Source organism: Cydia pomonella, chromosome 9, assembly GCF_033807575.1.
Source record: "Cydia pomonella isolate Wapato2018A chromosome 9, ilCydPomo1, whole genome shotgun sequence".
In the NCBI taxonomy this organism is placed as follows: Eukaryota; Metazoa; Arthropoda; class Insecta; order Lepidoptera; family Tortricidae; genus Cydia; species Cydia pomonella.
The window spans coordinates 929,862-944,686 of record NC_084711.1 but is presented as its reverse complement, the minus strand read 5'-3'; the positions used below and the strand labels follow the sequence as shown (position 1 = coordinate 944,686).

The window sequence follows — 14,825 nt, the reverse complement described above, 5'->3', positions numbered from 1 at the left end:
ACATTGTGGGTGTCTTGGAGAGCCACAATTGCAACTCCAAAGAGCGGCATGCAGCGCACGACTCGCAGTTTGCCAACCCCAGAGGGCTTACCGCGAACACCGAAGTTCGCAAATTGCGGGCACCTTACTCTGTCACTCTAATTACGCCTTAATTGGAGTAAAAGGGAAAAATGTCCGCAAATTACGAATTGTGTTTGCGGTAGGCCGGCAGGTCTATATTTCGTTTTTTTGCATTGGGAAAAAAGGTAAACAAACTTGACGTGTCTTTTTATTTATCACCATTTTTGAAAAATAAGTCACATCAAATATGTAACAATTATAATTATAGAATATAGGTAATATATTCATTTACATTATTTTGGTTTCAAAAGTAATTGTTAGTATTTTTAAAGCGTGTTTTCAATAAAAATATACGTGAAAATTGCTTAATATTCTTTAATGAAAAAAAAACTAGGTATATCTAGTACTCGTACTTAGGTCTTCTTGATAGTTTGTGTTGCGAATGCAACTTATTATTATATAAAAATCAATGCAGTAGCTAAACGCAGCCGTCGGGCTCGGCTAGTATTCGGAGGCTTTTTAAAAGCACCAATAGGAGCGCTCCACATAATCTGTATCGCGGCCAATTAGAAGCATTTAAATTTAAACCTTTTGTACTGATCAAATATTGCAAATCACTCTTTCATCATCCTCCATACTATCAACACCCACTTTTCTACATTGAACCGTTTTGACAAGAACCCTTGTAAACCAGTACCCTTTGGAAGATTATACTTCGCTTCATTATGAATCGAAGTTTTATTTAAGTCGTCGAGATCCAGACCTGCACGGCGGCTACATATGGTCCTTCGAGCCGGTTTTTTTTCAAACATGGGTATTTCGAACACATACAGAAAGACAGTTTATGTTTTGCCACTTTTGTCAAGTTTAGGTACTTGGTGAAACTCCTTTGAGTTACTCCTTGGCACGGCTGTCGTATAAAATAAAAGTCAATAATCATTTCCAATATTTTTATTTTAAATTAGTGGCAGTGAAGTTCTCTCGAATACGTCGATTTAAATCAAATAAAAACCGGTACTGCCTCGGTCGTGGTATCCGGTACAAAAATAGGTGGGGCAGCGCGCCTCCGCCTGCCCGGTAACACAAACGCCGAGAAACCGGTACTGTCCAGCAGAAACCGGTACTGCTGACTAGCGAAACCGGTACTGACTAGCAAAGCTCGGTGCTACAGAGTATCGAAAACCGGTACTGCGTAGCCGGAACCGGTACTGCTGAACAGCAACCCGGTATTACCCAGCTAAAACCGATACTGGTACCGGCACCAGTATCCGGATCTGGTCACAAGGCGCTTGGAACTGGCCATCACTATTTTGTACTATGATACATAAATGACAACAAAATGTCTTTCAAAGGCAAATGTTTTTGTATGATCGTATTTATTTTAGAAATACATGAAATAATGATTTTTTTTATTGGCACACCTCAGTAAAAGATACAGCTTAAAGAAATAACAATTGATTAATGATAGAGGCAGACCACAGGCGGTCTTATCGCTAAAGAGCGATCTCTTCCAGACAACCTTAAAATGCATTTAATTTCTTATTAAATTTGTACCTTAAACTGTAATACTGAGAAAAAAAAAATTGAATACTCGACCACACTTCGTTGATTTGAACTTTCGTGATTTTCAAGCATTCAATTAGACATTTGCATATCTTTGACCAGCAAAAAGGCATTTTGTTATTTATATATCATAGTCATCACCGCTCTCCGCGTGATTCCCATAAAAAACTTACATTAATGTTAATTACACCAATAATCCCAAATTTTCTCATCCTCCAAATACAGATCATACATAGGGCAACATTAAAATATGGAACAATTACATTGGAGCGTAATTTTCGAAAGATAACCCCTAGAAACTTGAATCATTGCTCAATATCATCCATAACAAAGCACGCAATACTGACAACCTTTTTTTGGCCGATTTTTTAGATTTGGATAAAAAAAATCTGGTGTGAAGAGCTCCTTATTTTGAGCGAAATAACTAACTAAACTAACTGCTTTGGCTCAGCGATCCAAAAAGAATCTTGGCCTCCGAAACGAGAGAACGCCACCTGTCCCGATCCAGCGCGGTTTCCTGCCATGAATTGGCATTCAGCCGACGCAGGTCCGCCTCCACGATATCACACCAGCGGTACCTTGAGCGAAATAAATAGGTACAAAATCATTCGTGGGAAAAAATAAATCCGATATTACTATACGTTTTGGTACGGTCACGTCTGAAAATATCGATACGGACAAAGTGCCAAAAATATGTATACACTTCCCCAATAAATGGGCCATAAGGTCGTGTATACATATTTTTGGGACTTCGATCGTGTCGATGTTTTCAGACATGACTGTACCTCAGGAGGCGCCAAACACATTTCAGAAAAAGGTTACCTACTATTGTAGCCAATACATAAAAGTTAACCAGCCAGGTATATATATACTTATACCCCCTTATTCATAAACGTGTACTAAAGTTACGATGCCGCTGATCATCGTTTGTCCCTTTCCGACGTATTGGTATGATGGAAAGGGACAAACGATGATCAGCGGCATCGTAACTTTAGTACACGTTTATGAATAAGGGGGATAATGTTTTTCTCATTTGAGTCTCAAGTACTGGAAAAATGTTAGGAATGGCTTAAAAATTAACTTTGGATTCTCTAAACTTAGCGATGTCTACAGGAAAAGACGCGAACGAGTTAAGCATACTATAAAAATATGACCAGGAAACGATTTTTATAATTTTATAATAGAACAGGGATTCTATTATAAGATTTATAAGAATAGGGAAATTTCTGAACTTTGTCTATCCGCCAAATTGTATCGACATCTTAGGAAAAAGAAAAGTCCATAACAAAATTTTGCCTCGACGACCGGTTTTGCCTCGTGGGTAGTGACCCTGCCTACGAAGCTGATGGTCCCGGGTTCAAATCCTGGTAAGGGCATGTATTCGTGTAATGAGCATGGATATTTGTTCCTGAGTCATGGGTGTTTTCTATGTATTTAAGTATTTATAAATATTTATTATATTTTATATATAATGTGTCTAAGTACCCTCAACACAAGCCTTATTGAGCGTACTGTGGGACTTAGTCAATTTGTGTAATAATGTCCTATAATATAAAAAAAAAAACATAATTATCGTCGAGCGTTCTGCAAAGCCACAAGTGAGTTCTTGCGCGCTTCGTTGTCGAGGTATTAATACAGGATTATACTCATTTGATTGATATATTTAAGGAGTTATCTCTCTATTTTTAAAGTAATTGGCACTCAAACATACACCTTTTGTTATGTGTTTTGACAAACAAAGCCAGCAATATTCATAATCATAAGAGATATTTATTATTAAATTCGTTGCTAACCTTAACTTGTAGCGCTATGCCGTAGCCTCTGATTAGTTTTCCTTGTATGTAGAGACAATGCGTGGTGACGTAACGACAATGTGTAGTAATTAGCGCAGATTGGGTTAATAAGCTACGAGCGTAGCGCTACCCCGTAGCCTGTTAGTGTACGACCCGAGTGGTAAGCGTCTAGCGGAGCGGGCAGCATGGCGACAAGCGGCAAAGTGCCCTGTGTCGCGTGGACTAAGAACACCCGCATATTTGTTATACATTTACGCTTGCATTTGTTTCACATGAATCTCGTAAGCCCTGCCTCGCTCAAACATCCACTCAAGAAGTCACATACTACGGGCTACATACAGCTGCTACTGTTTGCCAAACACACATCAAACTCACAAAGGTATTATAAAAATGGTTTTGGCACGTAGGTTTGACAATGGTAGGTTCCCCTACTTAAGTGCTAGACGGCCTATTGGTTATATGGTCATTATGTACTAGTAACATTCAATATATTACGTATGTGTTATTCGTAGGGGTTTGGCAACAATCTTGCAGACAAAGCAACATTTGATTTTGTTGAAATTTTTAACCCTTTCCACGATAGTAATAGTGAGATGTCGGACCAATCGCGTCAATAACGCTTACTACATAAGTGTTATGACGTGTGTGTGCTATTAAAATAATCTTTGTTTCCAGTTCAATGATGTTGATGTGTGATGGTGACAATGCTAAATCACTTAATTTTTAAAAGCGTTTAAAGAACATTAATTAGGTAATAAGTACTTTATGCGTGATCAACAATTAAATGTTACTTTGTCTACAACCGAACAGAATTCTTCACCATATCCGATCCGTCTAATACCATGTAAAAACAGAAAGTCTCTTACGAAATGTATTACATTAGCTATTACTTTCTAAACGTTATGTATATTAATAACGTGTTACTTATGTATGCGTTATGTTACGGCTCCCAATTTACAAGGTTTTGCCGGAGGGCAGTGCTATTGCTATGTATACATATATGAACTGAGGGCCACAAAAACGCTCCGAGTGAATTCGCTGAGGGGTTACATTAAATGCCACACATTTATAAAATATAAATGTACGTTTGAAGATGCTAGAGTGTGAGCGTCAACTGCAGCGCAACTTTGTAACTTCTATAATTAGTTTTTTACGCTTGACGCTAATACTCGTACTCGGAGCTCTTGCCTTTTTTTCACATCACACAGGGCCCCCAACGGCAACCGAGTCATTAATTAAAACCAGCAGACTTGCGAGCATGATCGATTTTATGTCCAACTTAAAGTTTTAGTCCCTTACTAGTGTAGTTAATACCAGAGAGACAAATGCTTTATCTCAGACTTTAACAAGATCGCGCTTCTAATGCAGGCGCATTGCAATCTCACGGACAAAAATTCACTAAACAAACTCCGCAATCAAAACTAACCAATGTCATCTATAACTTCTATAAGTAGTCTCACAATAATGATAATCAATTAACCACATGCCATTTAATTTCTCAGTCGCTCTCGCCGTAAATGAGAAACGCGAGAATCAAACCATTTACAATTCTTTATTATTACTCCTATACACATAAAAATATTTATAATATAACGAAATTTAACTAGATTAAAAATGTGCGTAACGGACCGTAACACCATAGACTCATTAGCTGTACAAACTAATTGCATAATGGGCTCTATAGAAGTACCGACTTAACCATCAACTTGTCGTTGTAGCTTGTTGTGAACCACAAATCAGTGCGTCTGTTCGTAAGCACTCTTCCACAGAACAAAAAGTTAAGGCTAGCCTCAGACGCGATGGAATTTCGGCCGGAAATCCGTCAGTTCTATCTCATCTGACAGAGTTTTCCTATCCGTTCTATCCTTAGTGCATTTAACCAACCGGAGTCGTCTTTAAGAGCTTACCCCTTTGTTGAAAACCTCGGCCAGTGGTCATACTCACGTCATACTTATTGAATGCACTGACGTTTATCTAGCATGGCGTTTATCAGACATTTGACTTGCCCCTCCTTCGCAAAAACCAGGAGACTTTTTTGTACAGAAAATTACAGGCAAGTCATCTCCGGTTAGTTAAATGCTCTAAGGTTCTATCTGACAAAAATGTGTATCATAGACATTTCGCCCGGAATTACGTTGCATCTGTGGTACTCTTGAAAGTCATTTTTTTACGTCCATAACCTCATAAACATTCAAATCGAAAGAGGAATAACGCATGATCGTAAACTTCACCGCACCTACTCTAACGGTGGCCGCGGCGCACCTCATTCCCGACTTATTGTTAGTCACGAGGCGAGTAACTCGTAAGCAAGTTACTAATCACACAGTCGTGAGCGAGAAACGCCGTTTGAGAGCGTCAGAAGTTAAAACTCACTTGCTTACTACAGATGACGCTAAGGGGAAAACGTTCTTTTGACAGGTTAGTCCGATGGTCTCCAAGGCACCGGCTTGCAAGCTAGCAAACCACTGGGTTAGTCGGTGATACATAATTTTCAATTACCAATAATAGGGCACTCTAAATGTGAACTACAATATTGTAACACTTGCCTTTACACGCGTTAGTTGTTGTCTGATCAGTCAATAAACATTTTACCAATGACGTCATCTGCGTTAAGTCCTTATTTATAGTTTTTAACTTCGTTGAAACCGACTCGGCCGCACACTTACATTATACTGAGCATTCATGCCACGATAATAAAAGCTATCGAAAGGAAGGAGGTGAGAGGTAGAACAGTAAGTAAAGCAGCAAACGTTTCTGCATGGAATGTATACTATAAATATAAATACAAAATAAATTTATCTGGCTTCTGAAAATAGTAATGACCGTATCCCAGCAGGGAGGTTACATTATGTACCATCGTCGTATTAAGTGACAAATCGGAAATACTTAAAGTCCAATAATGGACAGTAAGTGTGTTGTTGTTAATACTGGCATTTAATAAGGGGCATGAAATGACCTTGGCCTATATTTTACGCCATTTAAATGCTTCCCAACAACTAAATTTATAAGTTTGAGCAAAATAATGACGTCATCCGCCGTCGGCACTTTATTTGACTGCGATACGACTGGGATAAATAGATATCCGGGAGAAATTATAATTATATTCTTCCTTTTCTATCTTACCATCGAAAGAGTAATACTTAGTTTGAAATAATTTAAGACAATCACAATATCAAACCTTAAAATAAAACTCAAGAGTTTCTATAAATCCATCCAAAAAATTAATAAATGAAAATACCGCGTACTATTCTACAATACTCTAACACGTTAGACATAGGTAATGTTAACTCTGATAGTTCCAACCAAAAGTTACTCTGCAGATAATAGGTAAGTTAGCGAGAATTTCAGATCAAATTATTGTTCCACAGAATTTCTATAAAAAAAGAATATCTATAAAAAAATGCACGATCACTCAATTACGGGCGGATCAGGCGCGAGTAGCGATTCCTATCCTAAGAAAATTACGCTCCGAGCGAATAAGCTCAACGCTTACGCGTGCAGCGTCAAATGCTACAAGTACATTTATTTTTTACTTGCGGCGCTCGACGCTGCATAGATCGCTCGGAGTTTTTTTCGTAGCCGAGGCAATACGTAGATACTACATATTCGCATGATGATGTACAGCTACGCATTTTTACAAGACAATTGTCTACGGTACGGTATGTTTAGTCATATCAAGGTTTTATGGCGAAACTTGTACTGAAAATTCGTTATTAAGCTCATGTAAACTCGGTATAAATCCCGACTAAGAAGTCAGTAATTATTTATTGAATACAAATAGGATAGTCTATTCACCACTCGCATTCTTTACCACCCGGCACCCACACACACCGCAAACGTACCCAATAATCATAATAATTTAATAATAATAGTAATTGTTAACATTACATCTTAAATAGCTATACAATTTAAGTTACACCACGGTGGGTATTCATTGAACCTCATTATACCAATATCATGTACATTAGTGAATGCTTCACGTCGGTTCTATACAAAAATTAAAAACATTATACAATAATATACTACTGTACCATACGGCTAATAAATACAAGAATCAACTTACGACTACCAATACCACTTTGGCACGATGTATTTGCTCGACGGTATATTCGTATCGTTAAGTACAACCTTTAAACGTCCTTTATTAATTATAATTTTATTTATCTATTGTTTAGTGTTAAATGTGCTTTCTTTATTTAATTCTCTCTGAAACATAGCCCTGGCTTGTGACTCACTCCTAAAGCGCCGGCTTCGGTTTAGATACCAGTCCCCATTGTAATCTTTCCCTCACTTATATTAACAACAGATTGCTTTCAAACAGTTTTACATACATTTGAATTTCCAACATTCGTTCATATTTGACCCTCGTGTTAATCGATCGACGTGTAAGTGCATCGCATTCATACATATATAATTCACACAGATGCGTATACATCCTAATAAAACCAGGATGCTCATGATATAACGTACACGCAACGCTCACTTTAGGCCTTGCTCGTGAACACGGCGCGGGCGACAAACGGAACCCTCGCTAACACGTGTATAATTTGTTATTTACCTAAGAATATAACTACTGACACTCGGGTAACCAATATTTTGTGCGCGCGCGGTGCAACCGCTACACTTAAGTAATCAGTAATCACCTTAGAAATCGATAGGAAGTCAGTTTACTTACAATATGTAATTTCAGCTATTATTAATATAGTACTCGCCGCTCGGGGCGGGCGGCAAATTTCATAATAAGTCTCTAAATATTCACAGCGCGACGGGCGCTTCGTTCTGAGCTCCTGACTGTTTCGCTGCGTCCGGAGCCCTACGCAAGGCGTCCGGGCAGCTCTGTCTCTACAGGGCCGGGGCGGCCCGCTCGGGGTCGGGATGGCGTGCGGCGGCGCGGTGCGCGGTCAGCGCGCGGCGATGCGGCAGACGAGCCGCACGGCGGCGGCGGCGGCGGGCACGGCGGCGCCGCACAGGCCCGATCAGAGCCGGTCCTCCTCCTCCTCCTCCTCCGCCTCGTCCCCCGCCTCCTCGTTCTCGTCCCGGTAGCCCGGGTGCTCACTGATCGCGTAGTAGTTCCCGTTGTAGATGACGCCGAGCTCGCGCAGCGCGTCGCCGCGTATCGTCGCCTTGATCGTCCAGTTGTAGCAGTCGTCGGACTCGGACTCGCGGTCGAGTCGCTCCACGTCGAGGATTTTCGAGCTGAGCCGCTCTAGGATGATACCTATGTCTTTGATGGTGAGATGGCGTTTTTGGTCGACGCTGAGCTGGTCTATGAGGAGTAGGAACTTCTCTGAGGTGACGGCCTCGTCCTCAACTAGAGTATTCTCGGTTTCGCTTTCACTGGAGTCGCGCTCGCCGCGGCGGGCGGACTCCGCGTCGAGAAATCGCACGTGACCTTTAGGGCGGCCCTGGGGGGAGGCTCGGGGTTGGGCGTCCTGGATGGGCGAGGTGGCTACGCTCTTGTGCACGGCTATGCGACGGCCTTCTTCATGTAGGGCGCAGCAGTGGAAGTCGCACTCGTCGGGCGGCGGACGAGGGGAGTGCGGGCCGTGCGCGTGGTGCGGCGGAGGGCCGGGGGCGGAGCACTCGGCGGTGTGCACGTGCACGGCGCCGGGCGGGGCGTGCTCGAGCGAGCCGGCGGAGCGGGCGAGGCGCGCGCGGGCAGGGCCGGGCTCGTCGTGGTTGACGACTGTGATGTGCGGCGGCGGCGGCTGCGCGCGCTCCAGCGAGGTCTGGATGACGAGCGAGGGCCGGCGGTCGGGCTTGGCCTGGCGCGAGGGCGAGCGCGCGGCCGGCGAGGCCTGCGGCCGCTGGTCCCAGTGCAGCACCACCGTGACGCGCCCCTTGTTGTCCATGATCTTCCATGAGGGCGTCTCATCGTGTAGCTCGAGGGCGTGGATAGTCTCGCATACTATCTTTGGGATCGCTGATATTGCTGAAAATGTTTGAAAATTTGTTAAGAAAAATAATGTATTAAAATTAAACAGTCTTAGGAATAGTGAACCGATGAGTCAGACTTATCAACGTGTTTGAAGCATTTTGGAGAAATTATATATAGTACATTCATATTAAAATCGACCAAGAGCATGTCAAGCCATGCTCAGTGTAGGGTTTCCTAGTTACCATGTTATCAGAACAAGCTAAACGGGGTCTATTATAAAGTATCATGTACATTACAAGAATAAGGGACTAAGGGAGGATTCACAACGCTTTGTACGACTTATTACGAAAAAGAAAAGATTTTTTGTGATAACTGAAAAGCGGCTGGACTAATCATGCTTGCTATAGTTTTCATTGAAAGTATTTGTTGTTAACTTTATGTTTCACGATTTTTTTTTTCAATTTTTTTTGGACCCATGGTTCCAAAGCTAGAGGGGGGGGGGGGGGGCAAATTGGTAAGGGTTCTGGGAACTTTATATTTAGGACTATTAGAGATGTAGAGCACTGTTCAAAATACCATTGAGATTTTGCACACTTCACTCTCGGATCTAAAGCCATCCCTTCTAGTTTTGATGATCAAAAGTGTAATACAATCTTTCACCTGGCTGCAGCAGATGTGCAGTTCGTGAAAGTTCCTAAACTGTTGAAAAAAGTTCTCAGATTTCTTCCTGGTAAATTGAACAAGAAGTAAAGAATGTTTCCTTTTATTGTGTGATGTAAAAAGTAAAAAAAATGATGCACGTGGAAATTTTTCAGAATTTTGGAAATGACCCGATGACGCGTTTATAATCAGAATCAACAAGTACGTGTTCGGTGGTAGTGTCCGCCAGTAGTCATCGGTGACTCGTGTAACTTGTGCCTTTGTTACCTTTCCTTTGTTAGTTGGTACCTTTCCCCTGAGCAATCCGATGTTATAGTAGTGCCCTGGGGTCGTAGCTAAGATGGCACTCGTTTGTCGAGAAAAGCCGATCAAAAGCAAAAGATCAGAATAATAGATGCGAATAAAAAATCAATAAGTGATCATTTCCGTACATTGCAGTTTCGATTGGCGTTTTCTATAACCGATTGTCACTTATTAGGGCGTCTGTTGTAGTGGTCTCACCAGCCTTGATGACGTCAATGCCAGTAGGGTACCACCTCTCGCCCTGAGCAGTAGAAAGACGGTGTTGGGAGGTGGTATTCGCTAGTACAACTGTATAGTAGTGCTTTGTAGCCACTCACTAGCCTTGATAACAATTTTTCTTTCGCATCTATTATTCTGATCTTTTGCTTTTTGATCGGCTTTTTTCGACAAACGATTGCCATCTTGACGCCGATGGGGGCACCACCTCTCGGCCGGCCTGAGTAGAAGTAAGATGGTAGTGGGAGGTAGTGTTCGCCACTACGACTGTACAGTAGTGTCCTGTAGCTACTCACCAGCCTTGATGACGTCGACGCCGGTGGGGTACCACCTCTCGCCCGGCCTGAGCAGGAGTAAGATGGTGTTGGGAGGGAGTGTACGCCAGTAGTCCCCGTCTTCTACATGCGTGCCGTCGCTCTCGAGGACCAGCCGCACCGGCTCTGACGCTGATACTGAAAGCTTCTCTTTTCCTGGGGAAGAGAGAGGTGAAGACTATATATAAATGTCACTAACTTGGAGTTAAAGTAATTTATTATAAATACCTATAAAAATGTTTTTAATGTTTCCACCGTCTTGTTAAACTGAAACGTTATTGAGATTGTGATTTTTTTAGAAGGATAGACGCGACTGCTTGTAACGGATATTTATTTGTGGTTAAAGATTTTTTTTTTACAATAAACATACAATAAAATACATTTATTTACAATAAACTTGTCGCAAAATATGTGGAGCGGTTTAGCAGCAGCTTGCAGCTAAATGTGATAATAAATTGTATTGACTAGTTAGCCAACTTCGACGCCTCCGTTAATCTGCATTCTTATGTATATTTCGAAGCTGTAATGATACTAAGAAATTAGTTAATTAGTGAACCTGTATTTATTACCTCGGGACTAAACGCTATTGAACTAACAGAGAACCAAAACGTACAAGGAAAACTAGAATTTTTTGTCACCTCACTCTAGTTTTACACCTTCTAGTATATCAACCGACATCGACATACATCTAAAAATGGATCAAACATTTTAAAACGACACATTTAAAAACTTTACGAAGTAGACACAATAATTTAGACGCCATTATTTTTTCTGAATTCTAGGTATTAATTATAATTATTAAATCCTTTTTTTAGGTATACACTTTTAGCAGACACGGCGCGGCGTGCCGTCAAAAGAGCTCAAAGCAGACTGGACTAAAGCAGGTCAGTGCATTAACCCGACAAATCTGTCCTGGATCATCTGGATAGACCGCATTAACTCCCTGACCATTGATAGATCTTATACCTTTGCAATAAGGTTTAAGAATCGTCAATTCACAATATCGACTATGGTAGAGCAACATTGACTGACCATAGATCGACTTTATTACGTCGTAATAAGGCATACGAGTATTCAAATTGTTTAACGGACACGAGGCTTTTCAGACGGAGGGGGCTTACGGGTAATTAGTTATTTGTGCTAGGGGACATCGGGTATGCGTGATTGAGCTTGAGTATGTTTATTTAATTAGTTGTCTCTTTCGCACTTGACCCTTTGTTCTATAGCTATTTCGCGAGCATACTACAAAATAAGCTATTATATCATGAATTGGGATGTTTGGCAATAATAATGTCCTGCATTTGCGATCTCGTGCATCAAATTTCTGTAAGAAATCTACCTACAACTTATATTATGATTTTTTTGAAATCCATATTAATTTTAATTGTATTTTCAATGTAATGCATATTAGTTTTAAGAGTTAATGTTTTGAAAAGACTTGTCCCGCCGAGTTTCTTGCGGGTTCCATATAGTTAATATTGGGATACCCTCCTACAATTTAAGAGGGATTTAAACCTTCTCGTGTCAGAGGTATAGGGTTAGAGCCGGCGTAGCTTTATTTGACGTTCATAAGCGTATTGTAATATGTCTACTTGAAAAATATACTATCTTTACCTAAACACAGTCAAACGTTGTTGGTACAAGAATATGTCTCGTACAGTAACTTGCAATAATATCTGACACGTCTCTTTTTCTTCTTTGTAGATGCCAAAAGAGCGTGTCACATATTTTTGCGGTATTTATCGCAGGTTACTGTACACTACACAGTGTACCTAATAGCATCGGGATTTAGAAATAGAAGTTATTTTTCTTTCAATAAATAGATAGAATGAGGCAATTGATAGGAGATTTATCTCTTTGCAAAACATTTACAAATTACGTTCAACGTTTAAATGTTATAAAACACTTGTGTTGTAAATTAAGTCTAGTATAAGTACTATGAAGGAATGGATTCTATTAGATATCTCTCAGTCGAGTAGTATCGAAACGAGTTCAATATGAGGTTAATTTGTAAAGATCGAATGCCCCCGCCATTTTTTCCCATGTATGATATGGATCCTGACAGAATTTTTGGTCAATTTTTTCTGCTCTTTGTACCTACATCAAATACATAAATAAATAGAAGCCTTTTATTTCTCGCAATTATTGAAAATATATAACATCTAAAAAACACTCTTTTAAATATGATCACAAACAATGATAATTCCGACCTTCATAAAATACAACAATCGATTTCAATTAATGTAAAATATTATTCTATTCTATCATGCAAATTATTGATAAATTACTTTAACAATATGATTACTGATTAAATTAAATTAAATTGCATATCAATTTAAAAATTAATTTAATTGTGATCAAAAACTTTACTGGGAAATAATAGAGTCAAATATTAAATAAAAAAATGTTACTCAGGAATTATGTAATGGAAGCGCTGGTGGCCTAGCGGTGAGAGCGTGCGACTTGCAATCCGAAGGTCGCGGGTTCAAATCCCGGCTCGTACCAATCAGTTTTTCGGAACTTACGTACGAAATATCATTTGATATTTACCAGTCGCTTTTCGGTGAAGGAAAACATCGTGAGGAAACCGGTCATCCATTGTTTGCCAGCCGTATGTGTGATGTCGTCTTCCCATACACATATGAAAGGCTAATATCGCCACCTTTTGATATTTAACAAATTTAACACATATCGGCGAAAGAGTAAGGACTAGTGGCATTAACGTGAGACACTTCATTCTGTTCTTGTCTGTTTTAATTTTTTGTCTTTTAATTATTTATATAAGAATTCAAGCCTTGGAGACCCTCTACATCTCTAAGGATAATTTAATATCTTTTTTATATTTTATCTCTGACACTTAGAGACTTATACATCTCTAAAGAATTTTAGTATTTGTTGGTTTTTTTTTTATCATAGTTTTTTCGTGTAAGTACATTTAGAGACAGTATACATCTCTAATAAAGTATTTATTATTTCATCGATTCCATATTTGTAATTGTTTTTTTGTAATTTTTATTGTTTGTAAAAATGGACATGTAAAAGTGCCCCTGTGACCTATTTGCTGAATAAATGTTTGATATTTGACGAAAGTCAAATGGCATTCTAAAAGTTTTAATCATGTGTCGAAAGATGGCAGTAAATTTACTGTGGCTACAAAGTTTTCTTTACCAATCCACCTCTATTTTTCTCTTTAATAAAGATCTTACTAGTAGTAATAGTAGTAATTCTAGTAAATTGAGCAACCTAGTATATTGATCGCCTGTCCAGTATTCTCAAACCGCAGTCTAGGTTGCTGACCGACTGAATAGTGATATTGTTATACGAATCCCCTTTCAGCGGGACCAAACGGAGGCAATTGATAGACAGGCCAATTTGAACGTGCACCTGACATCTAAATGATATTTGAATCATACCAGTTAGCTGTCACTCGTGCTTCGGGCGTCTCGCTCGCACTAATACATGTACGGCCAAGTCCGAGCGAATGAACGCGTGAATCATAGCTAACCACTGAAAAAAATATTATCTATCGAGCACACATTATAGTGATTTACATTAAGATTAACAGCTTCATACAATATCAACAAATGTTTGAAAAACAGTGAAATACAAAACAGTAACGTTAACAAATCCTTAATAATGTCCTATTATATTATTTGAGCTACTCATAACAGTAAAATGTACTGTCTTTTCGGAACAGTACAATTTACTATTTTGTTCGATAGGCTCATATAGAACTGTTTAAAGCATTAAACGTGAATGCAATTTCAATTATTTATTTATTTTGTTTTCTCAGTGCGATATAAATAAATATTACAGGTCATTATTACACAAATTGACTAAGTCCCAAAGTAAGCTCAATGAGGCTTGTGTTGTGGGTACTTAGACAACGATATACCTATATGTATAATAATATAAATATTTATAAATAAGTACTTAAATACATAGATAACACTTATGATCGAGGAGCAACCGTGCCGTGCCGTGCCGTGGAGGAATATCTGTGCTCATCACACAAATAACTGCCCTTACCAGGATTTG

General features: G+C 39.6%; 1 protein-coding gene across 5 annotated transcripts in view; it reads right to left on the bottom strand.

Moving 5' to 3' along the window:
- Window positions 1-996: 996 nt before the first annotated feature.
- LOC133521044 (uncharacterized) overlaps window positions 997-14,825 on the bottom strand; it is a 38,498-nt gene continuing 24,669 nt past the window's right edge. For all 5 annotated transcript variants that reach the window (XM_061855772.1, XM_061855770.1, XM_061855769.1 and 2 more), the window contains exons 3-4: window positions 10,770-10,943; window positions 997-9,348 (exon numbers count right to left, since the gene is read on the bottom strand). In XM_061855772.1, the coding sequence (XP_061711756.1) occupies window positions 8,393-9,348; window positions 10,770-10,943 (1,130 nt within the window). In that variant the 3' untranslated portion in view covers window positions 997-8,392. The remainder of the gene's footprint in view (window positions 9,349-10,769; window positions 10,944-14,825) is intronic.